General features: G+C 33.9%; 1 protein-coding gene across 10 annotated transcripts in view; it reads left to right on the forward strand.

Annotated features, from left to right (window-relative positions):
• Ktn1 (kinectin 1) overlaps window positions 1-20,369 on the forward strand; it is a 94,932-nt gene that overhangs the window by 58,130 nt on the left and 16,433 nt on the right. For 5 of the 10 annotated variants that reach the window (XM_042682474.1, XM_042682473.1, XM_042682475.1 and 2 more), the window contains exons 24-34: window positions 180-248; window positions 1,335-1,372; window positions 2,882-2,972; window positions 3,047-3,115; window positions 3,585-3,622; window positions 5,555-5,645; window positions 10,653-10,721; window positions 11,602-11,639; window positions 13,850-13,940; window positions 15,878-15,964; window positions 19,124-19,213. In XM_042682474.1, the coding sequence (XP_042538408.1) occupies window positions 180-248; window positions 1,335-1,372; window positions 2,882-2,972; window positions 3,047-3,115; window positions 3,585-3,622; window positions 5,555-5,645; window positions 10,653-10,721; window positions 11,602-11,639; window positions 13,850-13,940; window positions 15,878-15,964; window positions 19,124-19,213 (771 nt within the window). The remainder of the gene's footprint in view (window positions 1-179; window positions 249-1,334; window positions 1,373-2,881; window positions 2,973-3,046; window positions 3,116-3,584; window positions 3,623-5,554; window positions 5,646-10,652; window positions 10,722-11,601; window positions 11,640-13,849; window positions 13,941-15,877; window positions 15,965-19,123; window positions 19,214-20,369) is intronic. The other 5 variants (XM_042682479.1, XM_042682481.1, XM_042682477.1 and 2 more) reach the window with 3 other exon arrangements.

The following is a 20,369-nucleotide window of genomic DNA, read 5'->3' on the forward strand; positions in this document are numbered from 1 at the left end:
TATATGTATGTATGTATATGTATATATATAGAGAGAGCGAGCGAGAGAACAGTGTTTGACTTTTCTGTTTATCAAGTTTAGTTAATATCATTTAATTTTATGTTTGTCTGTGCATTGCATTTTTTTGGTCAACTTCTGTGTTTCCATAGTCCAATCTCGTCTATTTTGTCATTGTCAAGGATTTGAAACAGGAAATAGAGGCTCTAAAAGAAGAAATAGGAAATGTCCAGCTTGAAAAGGCTCAACAGGTAAAAATCCCAGAGCCGTAGCATGACAGATTTATTAGTGTATGTATTATTTATGAGCTATTTGTTGTTCTTTTTACTCAGAAAACAATTTGTAATAGTGTGCTTTATGTATACTGAGTTTAAGTGCTTTACTTTTTTGCCCGAGTTGACCAAGAGTCCTTAATATTTTAATCTATTATCTTTAAAAGCTTTTAACAAGGCCCTTTTCTAGGAAGTTTTCTGTATTAATACTTTAGTTTGCCAAAATACTCATAAACTCTTTTTTAAACCCCTCATTATAAAAAAAGATAAACTGCATGGACCAGATTTGGATTTGCTTATATAATGTGTATTGTTAAACCTTTGCCTCTAGAACAAAATACGAAGTTTCTATAGAGGATTCCAGAGGTAGACATGATTACTAGAAACATATGCATTTTATTACAATTAATTTGATAAATATTCATTGAAAAAATAATGAGATTGCATGGAAAAGAGAATTCATTCATCCAGCAGATTCATTCAACAATATTTATGGAATTCCTTCTACTTATAGTCTTGTGCTAATGATTAAAGATAATATGTTAAGTAGTTGAGAGTTCAGGAGAGGCTCTTGCTGAAGCACTGACTGTAAGCCAAGATCTAAATGGATTATGGGAAGAGAATGGGGGGGGGTGAAAGGTGCTATTAGATTGTATGACCTTTTAAAAAGGTGATAAGGAAGGACAGTCAAAGTACCATTGAGTAGTGGGTATTAAAAAATGAGGCTGACAAAAGTTCTGATACTGTAGAGAAGGGAGATGTGAGAACAGTTAGATAATATGCTTAATCTTCACAAGTATAGAAATACCACATTATTTAGACTTATTAATTATAATCATCTTATCCTTTCACTGTTAAAGTTTTAGTTTGATAGTAAAACACAAAGCACGAATACAAATAAAACACAAACTATGTGTCTGAAAATAGAACACATGGTGGTATGAAATTGACATCTTTGCAGTTTGACATCTTTTAATTTGAAGTGTGCATATTATAAATATTTATGAAGCTTAATAAGGTAAATTAAAAGATTATAAGTTACTTTTCCTGTCCTTTTTATTTTAGTTATCTATCACTTCTCAAGTTCAGGAGCTTCAGAATTTGTAAGTACCATTTTTCTAATTATCCTATTTTCCACCAGTAAGACATACCGAAAATCAGTTAGTTTGATCTCAGTGTTTTAGAAAGTGCCAAATTAGTTTAAAAGGACAAAGTTCTTTTAAATTTTTCATTATTCTTCAACCTATTAGTTTTTGGTGGGATCAAAGTTTCATTTTTCTTTGACTATAATTTGAATATGGCCTTAAGCTTGAGTTGTTGCATTCATTTTAATGGCCATGTAGAACTGGCATTTCATGCTCAAACTAGTTGTGTGTTTTTTTTTTTTTGTTTTTTGTTTTTTTTGGTCAGTCGTGGGGCTTGAACTCTGAGACTTGGCCTGGGCCTGGGCGCTGTCCCTGAGCTCTTCAGCTCAAGGCAAGTGCTCTACCACTTGAGCCACAGCAGCACTTCTAGTTTTCTGGTGTTTAATTGGAGATAAGAGTCTCATGATTTACTGAAGAGGCTTTCTTCCACCCTAATTTTTTGGCTCCCTTATTGAAGATTGGGTGGCTATAAGTCTGCAAATTTATTTCTGGGTCTTTGGTTCTGACCATTGGTCATGAACACAAGAAGTTTTTCTTTGTTGTTGTTGTTCTCAGTGTAGTATGTGATTTCTTTTTTCTTTTGTGTTTTTTTTCCCTATGGTGTTTGATTTTGGTACCTTAGATATTGTATATATATTTATATGAGCTAGGGAAGGGGAACAACAAAATGGTGAGACAAAGGGGGAACCTATGCAACAGCAATACTTACAAGACAAGATGTTGGAAATGATCTGTAGAACTTGCAGGGAGAGGGAAAGACGGAGAAAAATGAAGGAAGGAGTAACAAGTTAGACTACCTTACTTAAGTAACTGTAACCTCTCTGCACATCACCTTGACAATAAAATAACAAACAAAAATGGGCTTTCTTATCTAGGCTGGCTTTGAATCACAATCCTTAGATCTCAGCCTCCTGAGTAGCGCTAGTATTATAGATATGAGCCACCAGTGCCTGGTATACTCAAATCAGTTTTAATGAGATGTCCAACTTTGCTGATAATAGTTTAAGATAGCTGAATCATTCGATATCTGGATATTTCATGATAGTTTTGTTCTTTTTTAAACTAGTTCCAGGGCTTGACCATGCAGTGCCTCACATTCTCAGCTCTACCACTTGAGTCATGCCCCAGCCCAGCCTTTTGTTAGTTAATTGGGGATAGAGTCTCAAGGTGTTTTCAACCTGGGCTGACTTTGAACCTTAGTTGTCCAGAATCCAGCATCCTGAGTTTCTAGGATTATAAGTGTTCCTGTAATGCCACCGGCTTCTGGTGCAAAGCAGTTTTAAAATCATCATATAGTCCCTAATTTGATTATTTCTCCAAAATCTCTTCTACTTTAAGTACTTTTTAGTTTATTTTAATCAGTTTGGACTCAGAACTACCTGAAACATACTTTTCTAGGCTTGAGTACTTTTGCTTTTTATGGTCATCTGATATTTTCATTTGTAGTAATTACCAATTTATTTTCAGATTAAGAGGAAAGGAGGAACAGATGAATACTATGAAGACTATTTTAGAAGAGAAGGAGAAAGATCTGGCGAGTAGGGGGAAATGGCTGCAGGTGAGAAGTTAAAAACAAAAGTAAAAAACAACTTCAAAATAATTGAATATCAATTCACACTTATTATTTTTAAGGATCTTCAAGAAGAAAATGAATCTTTAAAGGCTCATATTCAGGAAGCAGCACAATATAACTTGCAAGAGGTATAGTATAAACGTATCTCCAACATGCTACATAAGGAATGAGAAACCTTTATATAAGGTCCTGGAAAGTAAAGAAGTTAATATATTTTCTGTTTGCCAGAAAAACCATGTTGTATCATAATTTTGTTATTGTTGTTAAAATAAGTTAGTTTTTAATTCCTGTCAAAATCTATTTGTCTGATTTGTAAAATGTAAGCTTACAAGCATTTCCTTTTTCTTTTTTCAATTGCACTCCAAGTACTTTGAACTGTGTTGAGTTGGTGTACTAATCTGTAATACTTCATGAAATAAATAATTAAAATTTAAGTTTTATAGAGAAAACTTTTCTGTCCTTGTGTGTTACAAATGTTCTAATCTAAACTTTACCACATAATTACATTTTTACCTTACTGGTGAGTGATTCTGCATTTATAGTGTAGTACCTGGTTTGTTTTGATGTTAGTATTATAAATGTGAATCTGTTTCTTAGGCATGTTCTGCATCACGATTTGAAGAACTTGAAGTTGTGTAAGTATACTTTTAGCTAGTATTTTGAAGAACTTCTCTTTATTTTCCAGAATGTGCTGAAAGTCCATGATTCCTCTTAGGAATCATGTTAAGTGTTCAGTGTTTAAAGTGGTACAGTTCAGAAGCAAATAAGGCAAGTCTCTGTAGTAATATTACAGAGGCTCTTTAAATGGTTTGGGATATCTGAAGGTTTTGTCCTTTTCAAACCCATCTAATGTGGTTTCTCAAATATTCTTTCTGTAAAGATAGACTTTTTAAGTTGTTTTAAAAAATCAAGGTAATTATTGTAAAAGGTAATTAATTTCAAATCAGAAGGTTATAGCTATAATACTGGTAATGGATATCATATCCATTATTAAAGGGGAAAATAGGACTTGCTGTGTTTGTTAAGTGCTGAATAATAAACTGACTCAGCATGAGATGTCATTCTTTCAAATATTCATTTAATCCTATAAAATATCTGTGTTCTGTACACGAAATCAGTCATTACTGGTGAAGAAGGGAATCAAGACCTCAACTTTTTGAGTAAGATATTGAAAGTATTTATTAGATCACTTGTAATGAAAGCAAGGTAGATGACTCCTGGATCCAAGATTGTACATTCATAAAACGAATTGTTTTTCCCTTGGGCATCATATAACTCTCAAAGTTCTTTTATCTGCTAATAGCCTCTAGACAAAATTGTGGCCCTTATATAGTTGATATATATATATATTACTAAGTTATATATAATAGATATATATATATTACTAAGTTATATATAATAGTGGGCTTATTTTTGCTTTACTTTATAAATTATAGCAGTTTAGGTTTATAGAAACAAGAGAGAAGTACAGCGAGTTCCTGTTGCTCTCTGCATTTCCCCTGTTAGTAAAGCATTAACTAAAGGCCACATTTTCTATTAGCGCTTACTTGGTAGGATTTAACCAGTGTAAAATGACAATATTTCCACCATTACAGTATTACGTATTACACAGAATAGTTTCATTGTCCTAAAAACCTCTCTTACCTACATTTTAATACTACTGTCCCTTAAATTACTCCCCTGGGCCCCTTGAATTCCTATCAACTACTGGTACACACACACACACACACACACACACACACACACACACACACACACACACACACACACACACACACACACACACACACACACACACACACACACACACACACACACACACACACACACACACACACACACACACACACACACACACACACTCTCTCTCTCTCTCTCTCTCTCTCTCTCTCTCTCTCTCTCTCTCTCTCTCTCCTTCTCTCCCTCTCCCCCTCTCCCTCTCCCTCTCCCTCTCCCTCTCTCTCTCCCTCTCTTCCTCTCCCCCTCTCCCTCTCTCGCTCTCTCTCTACTGGTCTCTCTCTCACACACACACACACACACACACACACACACGCCAACTATTGAGATAATTTTGCGTTTTCTAAAATGTCATATTGAAACTATACAGTATATAGCCTTTTCAGATAGTTAAAAAAAATTAACAAATGTACCGTTAGTCCTCTCCTCCCTCCATCTCCCTTCTTTCCTCTCTCTTTTCCCTCCCTCCCTCCCCTCTTCCCCTCCTTCCCTTCCTTCTTCCCTTCTTTCCCTTCCTTCCCTTCCTTCTCTCCCTTCCCTCCCTTCCCTCCCTCCCTCCCTCTTTCTCTCTCTCTCTCTCTTTCTCTTTCCCTCCCTCCCTCCCTCCCTCCTTCCCTCTCTCTCTCTCTCTCTCTCTCTCTTTCTTTCTTTCTTTCTCTCTTTCCTTTCTTTCTTTCTTTCATCTTGGGGCCTTGTGCTAGATAATACTCTTGTTGCTAAAATATAGAAAGAAATGGCTGGTAGGCAATGAACTATCTTCCTTAGGAGTGATATTAGAGTCTGGTTTTTGTTTATGTATATTAGTAAAATAAGGTCTTTAAAAAATTTAGGTTGAAAGAAAAGGAAAATGAAATGAAGAGAATAGAAGCTATGTTAAATGAGAAGGAGAGTGATCTTTCTAGCAAAACACAGCTGTTGCAGGTAAGTATGATTACTTGAAATTAATTTTTGGGTGGATTTATTTTCTGTGTGATTTTTTTTTTTTTTTTTTTGGGTCGGTTGTGGGTCTTGACTCTGGTTCTGGGCACTGTCCCTGAGCTCTTCAGCCCAAGGCTTGCACTCACTCTTACCACTTGAGCCACGGCGCCACTTCTGGTTTTCTGATGGTGTATTGGAGATAAGAGTCTCACAGACTTTCCTGCCTAGGTTGGCTTTGAACCATGATACTCAGATCTCAGCCTTCTGAGTACCTAGGATTACAGGCATGAGCTACTGGCACTTGGCTGATTTTGTGTTTTTATTAAGATTTTTTATTATTATACATAAGTTGTGCAAGTGGGCTTTCTTTTAAAAAAGTTTTTACTATCTTTAAGTAGTAATTCAAAGGAGTTGCTATTCACCAAAACAGTTCATGAATACTGTACAGTTGCATCAGTGTCACACTTTTTAACATTCTTATCCATCTCTTCCCACCCACCTCTTCCCTTAATTTTATGTTATGTATTGAGTTTTTTTTGCCATTTAACAAAGCAGTTTATATGTACAATTCATCTTGATTGGTGTCATCACTTCAACATCTTCATCGCCCTTCAGCCCTGTGGTATATACAATGAATTCTTGCCTGCATTTTGTCCCCTCCCCCCCTTCATTCCTCTATTCCCTCTTTCCTTGGCCCCAGCAAGTGGGCTTTCATCATAGTATTTTTGTACATGTATACAATGTACCCCAAGAACCCTCACCTTCTTAAAACAATTTCAACAGGTTTCATTGTTCTATTTTCATATGTGCTGCTGCTGTTATTATTGTAGTACAGGGGTTTGAATTCAGGGCCTTGCATTTACTATGCAACTACTCTTTGAAAATTTTAGTAAGGGTTTAGTATAATAAAGTTAGAGTAGGAAGAAATTGAGAAGAAACATTTTTTGCTTTTTGATTGTAGGAAATGGAATTTAAAGACTCAAGCCATTCTGCCATTTGAGCCATGCCTTCAGCCTGTTTTTTTTTTTTTTTTTTTTTTTTGTGGTTTGTTTCTTGTTTTTTGGGGGGGCCAGTCCTGGGGTTTGAACTCAGGACTTGGACACTGTTGTCCCCGAGCTTCTTTTGCTTAAGACTAGCACTCTACCATTTGAGCCACAGAGCCACTTCTCACTTTTTCCTGTTTATGTGGTACTGAGGAATTGAACCTAGGGCTTCATGCATGCTAGGCAAACACTTTGTCACTAAGCCATATTCCCAGCCCCCAGCCTATTTATATATATATTTGTGTGTGTGTGTGCGCGCATATGTATGCATGCATATATATGCATGTGCACACACGTGCTGTACAAGTGTACTTGCTGGTTCTGGGGCTTGAACTCAGGGCCTGGGTGCCGTCTCCAAGCTTTTTGCTGAAGTCTAACTCTCTACCACTGTGATACTGCTCCATTTTGGCTTTTTGGTGGTTAAAGACAGAAATCTTACAGATTTTCCTGCTTAGACAACCTTTGATTCATATGTGATCCTCAGATCTGAGTCTCCTGAATATCTAAGATAATCATCATGAGTCTTGCTGTTTTTATATGTAGTTTTTAAAAGTAGGACTGGGAAGATGGCTCAGTGCTAAAGTACTTGCCTAGCATGCATGAGGCCCTGTGTTTGATTTCCTCAGCATCACCTAAGCAGAAAAAGCTGGAAGTGGTGCTGTGGCTCAAGTGGTAAAGTGCTAACCTTGAGCTGAAGAGCTGAGGGACAGTGCCCCAAACCCAGAGTTCAGGCCCCACAACTGACCAAAAAAAAAAAAAAAGTAGACTAAATTGCTTTAAGAGAAATAGAAAACAGATCAATATTCTCATCAAGATAATGGTTCTTATTCCTTAAAGAAAACTACTGTCTATGCTGGTTATATCTTCTGAAAAAGTGCCTATTACTACTATTTTTGAGAACCTTATATAAATATTTATCTACCTTTAACTTTTGTTGTTTTTATTTCCAGTTTTTGCTGTGCTAGTAATTGAACTCAGGGTCTTGCACACTGGCTTAGGCAAGTGCTTTACCACTGAGCTATATCCTTAACCTCTGAATTTTTCCTCCTCTTGGTGGTACTAGTGGTTGGAATCTTGGCCTCTCATGCTTCTTGAGCAGGCATCCCACTTAAGCTGTGTGTAAAATCTTTTCTGTAAACCAAACCAGTGTTTCTATTATTGATCTATGTCCCTTGGAACTGTTTTATTTTATCTTGTTTTTCTTAAATAATGTCTTGGTATGTAGCCCACAGTATTCTTGAACTTGGTATATAGCCTAGGCTTGTTCTCCTGGAGCTCTTCCTGTCTTTGTCTCTCCAGTTTTGAAATAATAATAAGCATTCCCAATAATAAGCATTTAACTCTTAATACCTTCAAAATGTTTTATGGTTGTATCACTGTTTATATAATTGAGGTTGATAGTTCCTGCAGTATTTAGTGTGTTTTTTTAAAGTCATAAATAATACTACACTGATCATTCTTGCATACAGTTTGAATAGTTTTGTTGGTAAATCTGTTACAGATTACTGAAAGTAAAATTCTGGGTCAAAAATTTATTCAGGCTTTGCTTGGTTTTTAGAGGTAATTTAAATAGAAAGACATTGTCTCCTCACCTACATTAGTAATTAAAAGTACTTCTTGGAGATTTGAAGTGCTAGCAAATTTGTAGATGCTTTCAGTGTCTTAAACCTGTCTTGCTCCCACTCGGTACTCCAAGGATTGTCATATTTCCTCTGCCTGCCAATTATGCTCAGTTTTAGTTTTGTTAAATAATGCTAAATTGTCATCCAAAGTATATTTTAATAATTTATAATATTGCCAGTGAAGAATTGTTCCCCTTTTTCAATGCTGAAAAATGATGAAAACATTCAATATTACACTTGAAAGGTGTATTGTAAGTTGTATTTGATTGTGAGAAAAGTTAACCATTCTTCAAAAGTTTAAGCCATACATGTATGAATTAGTTTTTAATTTTTCCAACATTTTTTTCTTCCAGGATAACTTTTTCTTAGCAAGTTATGATTTTTTTATATAATAAACTAAGTTTTTATTATATGAGGGAATTTGTTTTTTCCTACTTGTTTTGAGTTTTCTTTTTTTGTGATAGTATCACTATGTAGCTCACGCCTTGAATGACACTGCTGCTTCAGCCCCCTGAGTGCTAAGGTTACAACGTGTGCCCTACTATGCCCAACTTTCTTTTGAATTTATTTATATTTTCCCTTCTCTTTTGAAGGTTAGAATCCTCCCCACCCCCCCGCCCCCTTCTGGTACGGGGGGCTTGTACTCAGAGCCTGATGTTCTCTGATGTTCTTGGTTGGTTTTTGTTTTTTTTTTTACTCACAGCTGTTGCTCTACCAGTTCCAGCTGTGTTGATTAACTGAATATAAAAATAAAAGTCTCTCAGATTTGTCTGCCTGTACTGAAATCCTCAGAACTCAGAGTTTTGAGTCGCTAGGATTATAGGTATGGGCCACCAGTTCTTTGATTAGTTTAATTTTTTTTTTCTGGTACTGGTTTTTATACTTGAACCTCAGGGCCTAGATACTGTCCTTGAGCTTTTTTATTCCAAGGTTACTATTCTGCTACTTGAGCCAGAGCTCTACTTGGAAGTTTTTCCTGGTTAATAAGAGATAAGAGTCTTAAGGTTTTCCTGGACTGGCTCTAAGGCCATCCTCAGATCTTAGCCTTTGGAGTAGCTAGGATTGCAGGTATGAGTCACTGGCACCCAGCTGGTTTAAAACTTTTTTTTTTGGTCCAGTCGTGGGGCCTGAACTCTGGGCCTGGGCGCTGTACCTCACCTCTTCAGCTCAAGGTTAGCGCTATACCACTTGAGCCACAGCGCCACTTCCGGCTTTTTTTCTTTTTGTTTATGTGGTACTGAGGAATTGAACCCAGGGCCTCAGGCATACAAGGTGAGCGCTCTACCACTGTGCCACCTTCCCAGCCCCGTTTAAAACTTTTTTATACTCAAATATAAGTTTCTTTTAAGTCTTAGGGAGAATGGAATCTTTCACTTGTAATTATTAAAATATTCTCACCTGTTTTACTAAATTTACAATTTCCATTTTATTTAGATTTTCAAATATATATAATTTATTTCAGGTTGTTTTATGGAATAGCTTTCTATTAATTTTTTTAAAAGGTTAGCTACATCATTACATGATCCATATTAGGTTGGGATGAAGTCTCAAGACATGAGGCTCTGAGTTTAAAACTTCAAAAAACTCTGCTCCGGAAATGGCACTGTGGCTCAAGTGGTAGAGCACTAGCCTTGAGCTGAAGAGCTGAGGGACAGTGCCCAGGCCCAGAGTTCAGGCCCCATGACTGAAAAAAAAAAAAAATCTCAACATAGTGTTTAAATACTGATCTAGGTACAAGGCCACTTGAAGCAAGTTTTACGTTTGGTTGTATTTTCTTTGTATATTATAAACATTGAAACTTGTTGCAGTTTGAAGTAAATTTCCAAAATGTATGCTCAACAATAATCATTAAAATGTTTGGAGCATACAAAAAACCCCAAAAACCCAATCCATTATAATTTCCGCAGTTTTTCCCAGGAGACATTTAGCAATACCTGGAGACTTCTTGGTAGAAGAGAAATGCTAGTGCAACCACTAGATGGAGGTCATGAAAATTGCTAAATGTCCCACAGTGCCTAAGACAGTACCCTAAAACAAAGGTATATCAAGTCTAAAATATTACTAGTGTTGAGTTTGAGATACTGTGTCCTACTCAGTTCACATGTCCTAGAATATACATCTACCCGTACTTGGGTCTACTTTCCAAAACTATTTCGTTCTACTGAGACATACTGACTCCTAAGCTGCTACTAAATATACATGATAATTACATAATATATTTTAGTATATTGCTTATCATATCCTTTTAAAATAGTTTTGCAAATTTTGTAGATTATATATGTTTCAACAGCTTATAAAGGAAATAAAAATCTCTAGGTATTCATGTTTAATTTTTGTTTAAATAGGAGATACAAGATGAAAATCAACTGCTTAAATCTCAAATTGAACAGATTAAGCAGGAGAACTACCAACAGGTTGGTACTATTATCTTGTCTTTGATTTGTATAGCAAAAAAAATGTAACTCATGACTGTCTATAACATTCTTGCCATTTTAAAATTTCATTGAGAATAAAAGGTTCTCTTACTGCTTTTCTATAAAAGAAAGCAATTTGCTATGCAATATTTAAGATAAAATACAACTTATGAAAATATACCGTGTGTATTCCAGCTTTAAATCTTCTAGAATGCTTCTAGCTGGTCTATTTAAAATAAGTGGATCTTCTCCTTAAATAAACATCAGTAACTGGAGGGAATCTAACAAATATGTAAGTTAGAAGCAACAGCCTGTTACTACTTAAAACTGTTTCAATATGTAATTCTACTTGGTAAAAAATAAAATTAAAATAATGATTTTTAGAAAAACGTATATCCAGTTTTCTTTACTTGGTAAACCAGATTAGGCCATATGTATTTTGAAAGATAAAGAATTAGAATGCCTATTGACATATAGTTTCTATAGTTAAGGAGTTTGTAACCAAGGAATAAATACCATATATGACAGTAGTGTACTTGTGCATATTATGTAAAATTAACTTTTCTGTTATGTGCTCGGTAACTAGTTTTTGACTTTCCAAAGCTTAAATTTTTTAAAATAGTGAAATATAAATTAAACTGCTGTATACATAAGAAATAAATTCTTATTAAATGAAGATTATTTGTAGCCACAGTGAAGGTTGGAATTAGCACTTAATTCATTTTATAAATAATTTTTTATTAAGACCACATGGTTAAAGTCAAAGTTCTAGCATGTGGAATACTTTTTTATCTTCAGTGTTGTCTTAATTTATGTGTGAGAATTTAATTTTGTTGTAAGGAATGCTTTAATTTGAAATAACACTTAATTTTTTTAATAGGCTCCTTCTTTTCCCCCTCACGAAGAATTACTAAAAGTGTAAGTAATACGTTTGATTGACAGTTTGGGAAGTAGTAAACTTTTTATATGCTAAATTATAGTTCTTAAGGAAGTGATTTAGTGTAACTGTTACAAACATCACTAACTTTAGTGGTTGAACTCTGACCTACTATCAGTGTCTTGCAGCCTTGCCTTTGGCTGATGTGCCTGTTGCATCATGAATTTCTTCTGTCTTGTTATGAGAGATGCTTGGGTTTTTTGTTTTGTTTTCTTTTTAGGCATTCAGAAAATACTGAATCAAATTAAGCTGTAGTTGAAAGGCTTTATCTTCAGATTGCCTCAGATACCCTACTGTGTGTCCTTTATTCTGGATCTTGTGTAATTGAATGGTTTAGATTTTGGCTTACCTCTTCCATTTTTAAGAAAACTTAGAAAAAACTACTGCTGACAAGAAAAATGGTTCAGAAAAAAAAGTCACCTTCAAAGAGAGCACCAATAAAACTCCTAAAAGGCTAGTAATTTAAATCATTTCTAATAAGTTACGTTTCAACATGCCAAAAGCCAACCACATGAAATATTTTAATATATAATGCAGGTATTCTAAATGTTTTCTAATTTGGCTTGTTTATAAAGTAGGTTCTTTACTATTTTAAACTGAGTCCTGTGGTTGACTGTAGAAAGCATGATTTGCCATCTACCTCTAAGTCCAGCTTTGAAACATTTTTGATAAAGGGCCTGGTAATGAGTGTTTTAGGCTTCATGGGCCAAAGGAGCCTTTTTGTTTCATTCTGTTTTTTTTTTTTTTTTTTTTTTTTTAGTAAGGGATACTTTTAAGAACATCAACACAAGTTGGGCATAGCATTTCACATATGTAGTACCAGCTACTTGGAATGCTGGATGAGATCATGAGACCTTGTCTCAAAAAAAGTTATCAACAGCTGTTGGTTCAGACCAGATGATGAGCTGGTCAATCCTATACCTATTTGTGGATGTGAGGGTCAGCTAGCTGTAACATCTGTTACTTTAATGCCTTATTGATCACCAGAGTTGATTCACTTGATAAGGCTGACTAGGCATTTATCACTTTCCCCATTTCACTAGTTCATTTATGTCCCTCTTGAAGCTGCACACTCTGCTAAAGAGGATAACCTTCCCCATCTTAGAAGGACTATTCTTCGGTTAGTGGTATATGAGCAACTGTGCTCTCTTGCTAAGATCTCCAAATAGCTCTTAAGAAATAGCTGCCTGATTTATCTCTAGTTGTTAGTTCCTTATATATAGTCTTATTCTTTTTTTTTTTTTTTGTCGGTTGTGGGGCTTGAATTCTGGCAGTGGGCACTGTCCCTCAGCTCTTCAGCTCAAGGCTAACGTTCTACCACTTGAGCCACAGCACCACTTCCGGCCTTTTCTACTTATGTAGTGCTGAGGAATCAAACCCCAGGGCCTCATGCATTTGAGGCAAGCACTCTACCAGTGAGCTACCTTCCCAGACCAGTCTTATTCTTAAGAAAGATCTGTATTTGTGATTTAACTTTGTGTATAAGCTATTCTTAACATAATGGAAAATGAATTCCAAATCTACCATGGTTTCTTTGTTTCTGAAAAATAACTATATTATTGGCAAAAACATGAATTCTAAGATTGGGTAAAAATGGCAAGAGAACACCAAAATCACTTTAATATATTTTTATTATAGGTGAGCCACTTAACTGATTTTCTTGCTTTTAAGAAAAAGAAAAATATCTATCTGTCTGTCTGTCTGTCGTCTGTCTATCTATCTATCTATCTATTTATCTATCTATTTGGTATTGCCTTATCAGTTTCACTTGGAAAATAACTACTTTAGGAATCCAGGTTAAAAAAAAAGCAACAGCTCTAACTTTAGCTGTTATAGCTATAACTATTCAGTTATAATAACCAGTTCATGAATTGGTTCATATGGGTTGAGATTTTCCTTTAGCACAAACCTAAGCATGCTGTATATATTAGCACAGATTTATTTAAAAACAATTTCTAAAATTAAGAATTCATAGGATAAGGTTCCCATGACATCCTATAGCTAAGCTCTCAAGTTAGTACATTTTTCAAACCTCATTTACTTACTGCTTTTATTGTCAGCTTACTGTTTTTATTTTGTAGTAACAAATATTGATATATAGATATTTAAGTTATTTACCCAATGTCTAAATTGTATAATGGTTTATCTAAAATTGTTGATTGCCTAAAAAAAAATTTACGTTCTCATTTAGGATTTCAGAGAGAGAAAATGAAATAATTGGGCTCCAGAATGAGTTAGCGTCCTTGAAGAATGCTGTTGAACACCAGAGAAAGAAAAACAATGTAAGGAAATCTTTATTGGAATGAAACTTTGCATAAGTGGTGAAAGATGAGATGCTAATGAATCTATTTGTACTTTAGATGGTTTAAATCTTTATAAGAAATTACTATTGATTTATTATGTTGGGGAGTACTATTAACTGTTTAATTGATGAGAAGTTCACATTTTATGCTTAGAATATCATGATATTCATTATTAATTTGGAATATCATTTAATTTTGGATGTATTTTATATTTTGAAATATCATATTGTAGTTGTAATTATTGCATTTTAAAAATTCTTTTAAATTAAAAGTGCAGTTGACTTTGTTCAGCTCATACTTGGAAGAATAATTCTTCAAACTTAGCCTTTTAAAATTAGAGGTCTTTCTTATTTAATAAGGTAGCCTTTCTGTAGACTAAAAATAATGCCAATATTCAAACTTAACATGCTCCCTAATCAAATTCTCAAGCCTTCTGAAACTTGCCTTTTAAAACTGAGATTAAGTCTGCTGGAGACCTTAGATTGTTTATTCTTACATTTATACTAAAATAGGAACATTCTCTAGTGCTTTTATTGAATAGATAATAGTAAATATAGATAAATTTGACAAATTCACTTTGCTAGATGATAACCTATAGGTAGAGACTAGCCATTCTTGCTAGAGAAGAAATTTTTGTACACAGTGATTATTAAGTCATAAGCAAGACTAAACATTGTTGAAATCTAAGGGGATATTGATACTAAATGGATATATGGTTTGTAAGGTAAGTTAGATTTTTCTGTGTTTGTGTTAAATTGTTAATTTAACAAATTGGAATTTCCTGTACCCCTGAGTTTGTAAAAATTAGGCATGTGAATTGACCTTAGTGTGTTGTGTAATATTAACAGCATTGCTTGATCAAAAAACTGAGGTGAACTTGCCAATATACTACTAATATTTGTATTTTATTGTTGGGATTCTGAGATAAAGAGTACATGATACACTAGCAGCAGCAGCAGCAGCAGCACTGATGGCCTTGAAGCATGTGGAAAGAGCCAGCAGGGTGCAGTGTCAGTACATTCTAGTTCTGCCACTCATTTGCTCTTCACAGTTGGCCAGATTTTTTTAATCTTCAGCAGTGGTTTCCTTATCTATAAAATGAGTAAATAACTCATAAATTGCAGGGATTAATGAGGATTTATGAATGCCAAGTACTGTATTTGGCACCTAAATATTTAATAAAGTGATTAATGGCTTTGTTTAGATTCCTACTTCTGACATAAGACTGAACTGTAGTAAACTGTTTTTGTGTACATTTGCTAATGAATTGCTGTTAAAATTTAGATCTTTCAGAGCTGTTTTTACAGATGTTTGCTTTTTGTAAAGAGACTGTTTTTTATGGTTTCCCAGCTTTCTCTTTTGCCTCAGTCAACTAGCTTATATTGTTCATGTCAGGTTATTTTGTAGTATACACACCATGCCAAGAAAGAAAGAACACAGTGAGTTACTATATCATTCCTAGATAGATTGGAAATATGTTAATTTTGTTAAAAGAGTTAGAGGAAAAAAATATGGTAGTGTACTATCTCCTAAAAGATGTTGAGCCTTGTTTTAAAATCACATGGAAGTTTTTTGTAGTACTTACATGTTCTTCTGTTCTTACCCTCTACTGTTTGGTATACTTGTAGTCTTGATTTGTGTCTTTATTTTGTATGCTTTTTTCTTTGTCACATGTGCATAGTAATATTTCAAAAGCTGGCGTATTAGGTGTGTATACTAAAAAAATGAAAAGTAGGCCTCTTTTCTCATTCAAATTTCTAAACATTTTTTTATTTTTTGCTAATATACATATTTTCCCATTGAAGTAATTTTGCAGTAACCAGCATTTAAATGCAGTGCAAAAATACTGATGAAATAAAAAGCAAAAATCTTTCAATAATAGATAAACTGAAATCATTCTTTCTAAAAATGATTAGGACCTTCGGGAGAAAAACTGGGAAGCAATGGAAGCATTGGCATCAACTGAAAAATTGCTGCAGGACAAAGTGAACAAGACTTCCAAGGTTGTAATGCTAACTCCTAGAAGCAATCCACTGAACAGAGAAAATCTGCAGCTTCTCTTAAAATCAGACTAAAGCATTGAATTTTACTGCAATTTAAATATAAAATCTCCTTATCATCCACATTTATCATCTCTGTCCTCTATGCTTTTTTCATCTATTCCTTGAGGCTTTAATTTTCAGCATGCTATTTTTTTGTTGGGAATGACCTCATCATTAGATATTCGGTAAACTGGAGAGTCTCAGAAGACTGAGGCTATAAATGCAAGCTTTGTTAGGCAGTGTGCCGATTGGAGTAGTTAAGAGAACTTTGATGAAAACCCTAAAACCTGACTGAATTAGCAAACATATTTACAAACCTGTCATGATTTGTGATGTGTAATGAACTAGGTTTTCTGTGACACACCAAGAAGACTTAGGCAAGGTGGAAAATGATAAAAGTCTTAAGTAGCACAAGAAAGGGATTAGTTCTTAGTGTGTTACTGGGGATAGTTCCTTAGAAGAAGGGGAGTTAACTTGGATTTTTAAGTATGATGCTAGTATCATATTTGGTACGGGATATTAGTGTGAAGTAATATTCTTTAGAAAGAGTACTTCAGTACTCCTGAACTATTCCTTTGTCTTCAAAACAATGAAGGACATTCTCCTTGAGCTTAAGTTGTCTATTGTATATAAAGAATTACAATGGAGAAATCAACTGTAAGAATTATATAATACAAATCTAAGTATTGTAGATGGGCTAATGAAGGGACCTGTATTATTTACTTCAGCATTATGAAAGTATTTTGTGTGGCAAGATAATCTGTTGCAATTTTAAATACAAGTCTTAAGGATATTTGGAAGATTGCTTGGTAGAATGTAGCTTTGTAAACTTTGTTACATTTATATTTGCGGTTTTATTTTCTTTAGTGGATTTATATTTACCTAAAATCTTATTCATCTGTTTAATTTCCACTAAAACTTAAATGAGATAGCTGGTATATAATAGAGAAATTTAGTCAGAGAATAGAAGAATCTAGTTCAGGTAAGATGTTTGCTTCATTATGAGGGATTATGATAGTAATAGTGATTTCTATCAGAAAAGAGGGCTCTACTATGATTTTTGCTTGCCTCTACCTTTGTTTTATCTTAAGTTACCTTTTGCTTTTGTTTTGTTAGACTGGATAGCTAGGAACTACTGATCATATCATTAATACAGAAGTGATAATGCCATCCACCAAAGGCATTTTTGCATATTATTCCTAAAGAAAGCTACAATTTATGTTCATGATGGCTTCTTGCATAGCTGATTATCTACAGAGAATGGCATTTTCTGTTGGAACAGAATGTAGACAGGTTTTACATAGCATAGGGAATAAAGTGATATTGATTGTCCCAGTGCCACAAGTTGTGTTGTAAGAACTAATTAGAAAATTTTAGTGTTTTAGTTGCTAGAAATACAGGTCAATAGACTGAAGTATGACGGAGACTGGAATACTTACTGCCTTTCCAGGGTTATTTATTTTTATTAATTTTTTTCTTTTTGAGACAGGATAAAATACAGCTGTCACTTAAATGAAGATTGTTAAAGGGAAATTATGCCATTCCAATATTAAACTTTTTTTCCAGATATTTAAGTGGAACAGAAATTGCTGTCTACAATCAAACTATTCTTGTCAAATGAAAAATTTTCAGCCAATATTGTTAATAAAGAGTAAAAGTAACTTGTCATCTTTGTGGCTCTGGATTATAAGTTAGAGATGTAATTTTTTTTTCTTTGTAAGTTTTAAGAACATATCTGTTCGCTGTCTTTTTTTATTGCTTTAGCAGTGATCAAAGTTATCTCTTGTTTCTGAAAAAGCAGCTATTTTCTTTGAATGAAAATAATCTACTTTTATTATGTAGTTTATGTATATTCCTAAAGTTGAGCAAACTTTACTGAATCATTGAAAATACCTAAGTAAAACACCTATTCTGAAATATTGCCACTAATCCTTAATAAAGTAACCGCTTTCTGTGTGTATAGGACATGGTAAAAATCTCTAGCTCTGCTGTGTTTAGCTTTAGATTTCCATGTGATTAAATTTTCTGAAATTGAATTGTGTCTATCTGAAGTCAGTAATACATTTCAAAAACATCTGAATGGTATGGGAAAGACATGGCTGAGATGTTGCTAGCTTGCTTGCCTTGTCACTTGTTGAAGTCCCTGGACATTGTTACGAGATGGTTTTATTGGCTTGGTTTAGATGTGCATTTTTAAAAATTGTCTTTTTTTATACTAAAAACCATTTGTAGAGAAATTTAAACATAATTTGGGTGGCAGATGACAGTGGCAATGTGATGAAATTATTACCCTATTTTGACAAACCATTATTTTGAGTGTATAATTGATAGCCATTACAGTTGAATTCATAATCAGCAAATTTAGACTTAAACCATATACAGGTGTCAGAATTAATCTTTTTGATGCTTGATGTTAGTAAAATAATATGACATTAGTTTTTCCTTGTTTTCTTCCATTTCTACCACCCATCAAACTTTGATGGTACTTTTGTGTAGTATAGATTCATCTAACCTTGAATATGGAAATATGTGGTTTACTATTCTTATGACATTATAGTCTATTGATGATGTATTTTTTGATGCAGATTTTTAGAAAATTACCATACATTAGTTAAGAGGACTTAACATACATTAGAGTTTTCATTGTAATACTTTTACTCATTTGATTCTTTTTTAAATTAGAGATTTACTAGCCAGTAAGCCTCAGTTATGTTGCCCAGATATATATTTCTTTGTTAGACAGTTGATATTGTTTTATTGATATTGTAGGAGGTGGAGAGTGTGTGTGTAGGAGGATGCTGGGGGGGAGAGAGAATATAAATGAATGAATTGTTCCTCTAGTGACAAATTACTTGATTTCTGATGCCAAGGAAAATGTCCATATTGTTAGACATTGTTTTGGCTTAATTAATAGTATTATTTTTTAGGATGCTTTAGAGACTTTGCAGATTTTTTTTATGGAAATATTTTTAGTAGTTTAAAATGGGAAAATTGTCATTTGTTAGTATTGAAATAATTTTTCACTGACATTTTCTTCCTCTAGAGGTTAAAATATCGTAGTTTTTTCTTTTATCAATTCTGTAATCTTCTAATTTTTATTTGGTATGTCTTCTGCTTTAGGAAAGTCAACAACATATACAGTCTGTTGAATTGGAGGCTAAAGAAGTTCTCAGAAAATTATTTCCAAAAGTATCTGTGCCTTCTAATTTGGTAAGACTAATTTATTATTAACCTGACATTGTTCAAAAAAGTTGTGAATGCACAGCATTTGCACTTAGTCTGCACTTGGTTTTGATTATATATTGATTCCTTAATCTATCCCATTATTAATCCAGGGTAGTTAGAAATAAAAACTTAGTTCACAGCTCATTTGTATTTATTTACATGAAACTTTTATTCTGTTGAGTAAGATTTCTGAGCTTTATTAACACTATAGTTGGGAAAGCAATTCTGAATTGTCAGTGAAGTCAGTCATATTCTCAATAGCTTTGTTCAATGTAGAACTTAATTTTAAGTGATTACGTCTCAGTTTTAGCAACAATTTATTTCTTATGTATTTGATACTATGAACCAGGCTCTTTACATTTCAGAACTCAAGATTTTGGTCATCTATTAAATTCTTCAAGCAAAAGTCTTGAAGATAATAGAGAACAACTTTCTTTACTTAAGGTTGAACATGTTTTAAGTGGGAAAGAAAAGTGGCTTTGGTTCAGAAAATTAATACAGTAAGTATTTGAGAGCAGAGAAGGCCAGTGAGTGTGCATGTGAGTTTCCCAAAAAGGTGGGGTAGGTCTTTTTCTATTTGAATAGAAAGTTGTATGTTTTCAAAGGTATTGAGACTAGAATACTGAGTCTAGTTCTCCATTCCAGCAATGATAACTACATGCCTTGAATTAATACCATAATCTGTACATAATCTATTTTGTCTCCCATACCACACTGCTCTATATTACTTTGAAGAAATTCAAGCCTCAGAACATTTCATTTGTAAATATTTCAGTATGTTCCTAAAAATAATAATTCCTTTCTTAAAATATTGCTAAAGACATCCTACATTTCATATATTTAGTCAATGTATTCCTCTAGTTACCATAAAAATTTCTTTTGTAATTAAATAATAATTCATAGTTATCTACCCACCTACCCACCCACCCACTCACACAACCTGGGTACTGAGGCTTGAACTCAGGGCCTGGGTGTGCTGTCCATTAACTTTTTCATTAACTTGCATTCTGCCACTTAAGCCACTGCTCTACATCTGGGATTTTGGTAATTAGTTAATTGGAGACAGAGTCTTGTGGATTTGATCTGGCTTTGAACCAAAATGTTCAGATCTCAGCCTCCTGAGTAGCTAAGATTACTTGTG

Source organism: Dipodomys spectabilis, unplaced genomic scaffold (assembly GCF_019054845.1).
Source record: "Dipodomys spectabilis isolate Male_0828 unplaced genomic scaffold, ASM1905484v1 ptg000073l, whole genome shotgun sequence".
Taxonomy (NCBI): Eukaryota; Metazoa; Chordata; class Mammalia; order Rodentia; family Heteromyidae; genus Dipodomys; species Dipodomys spectabilis.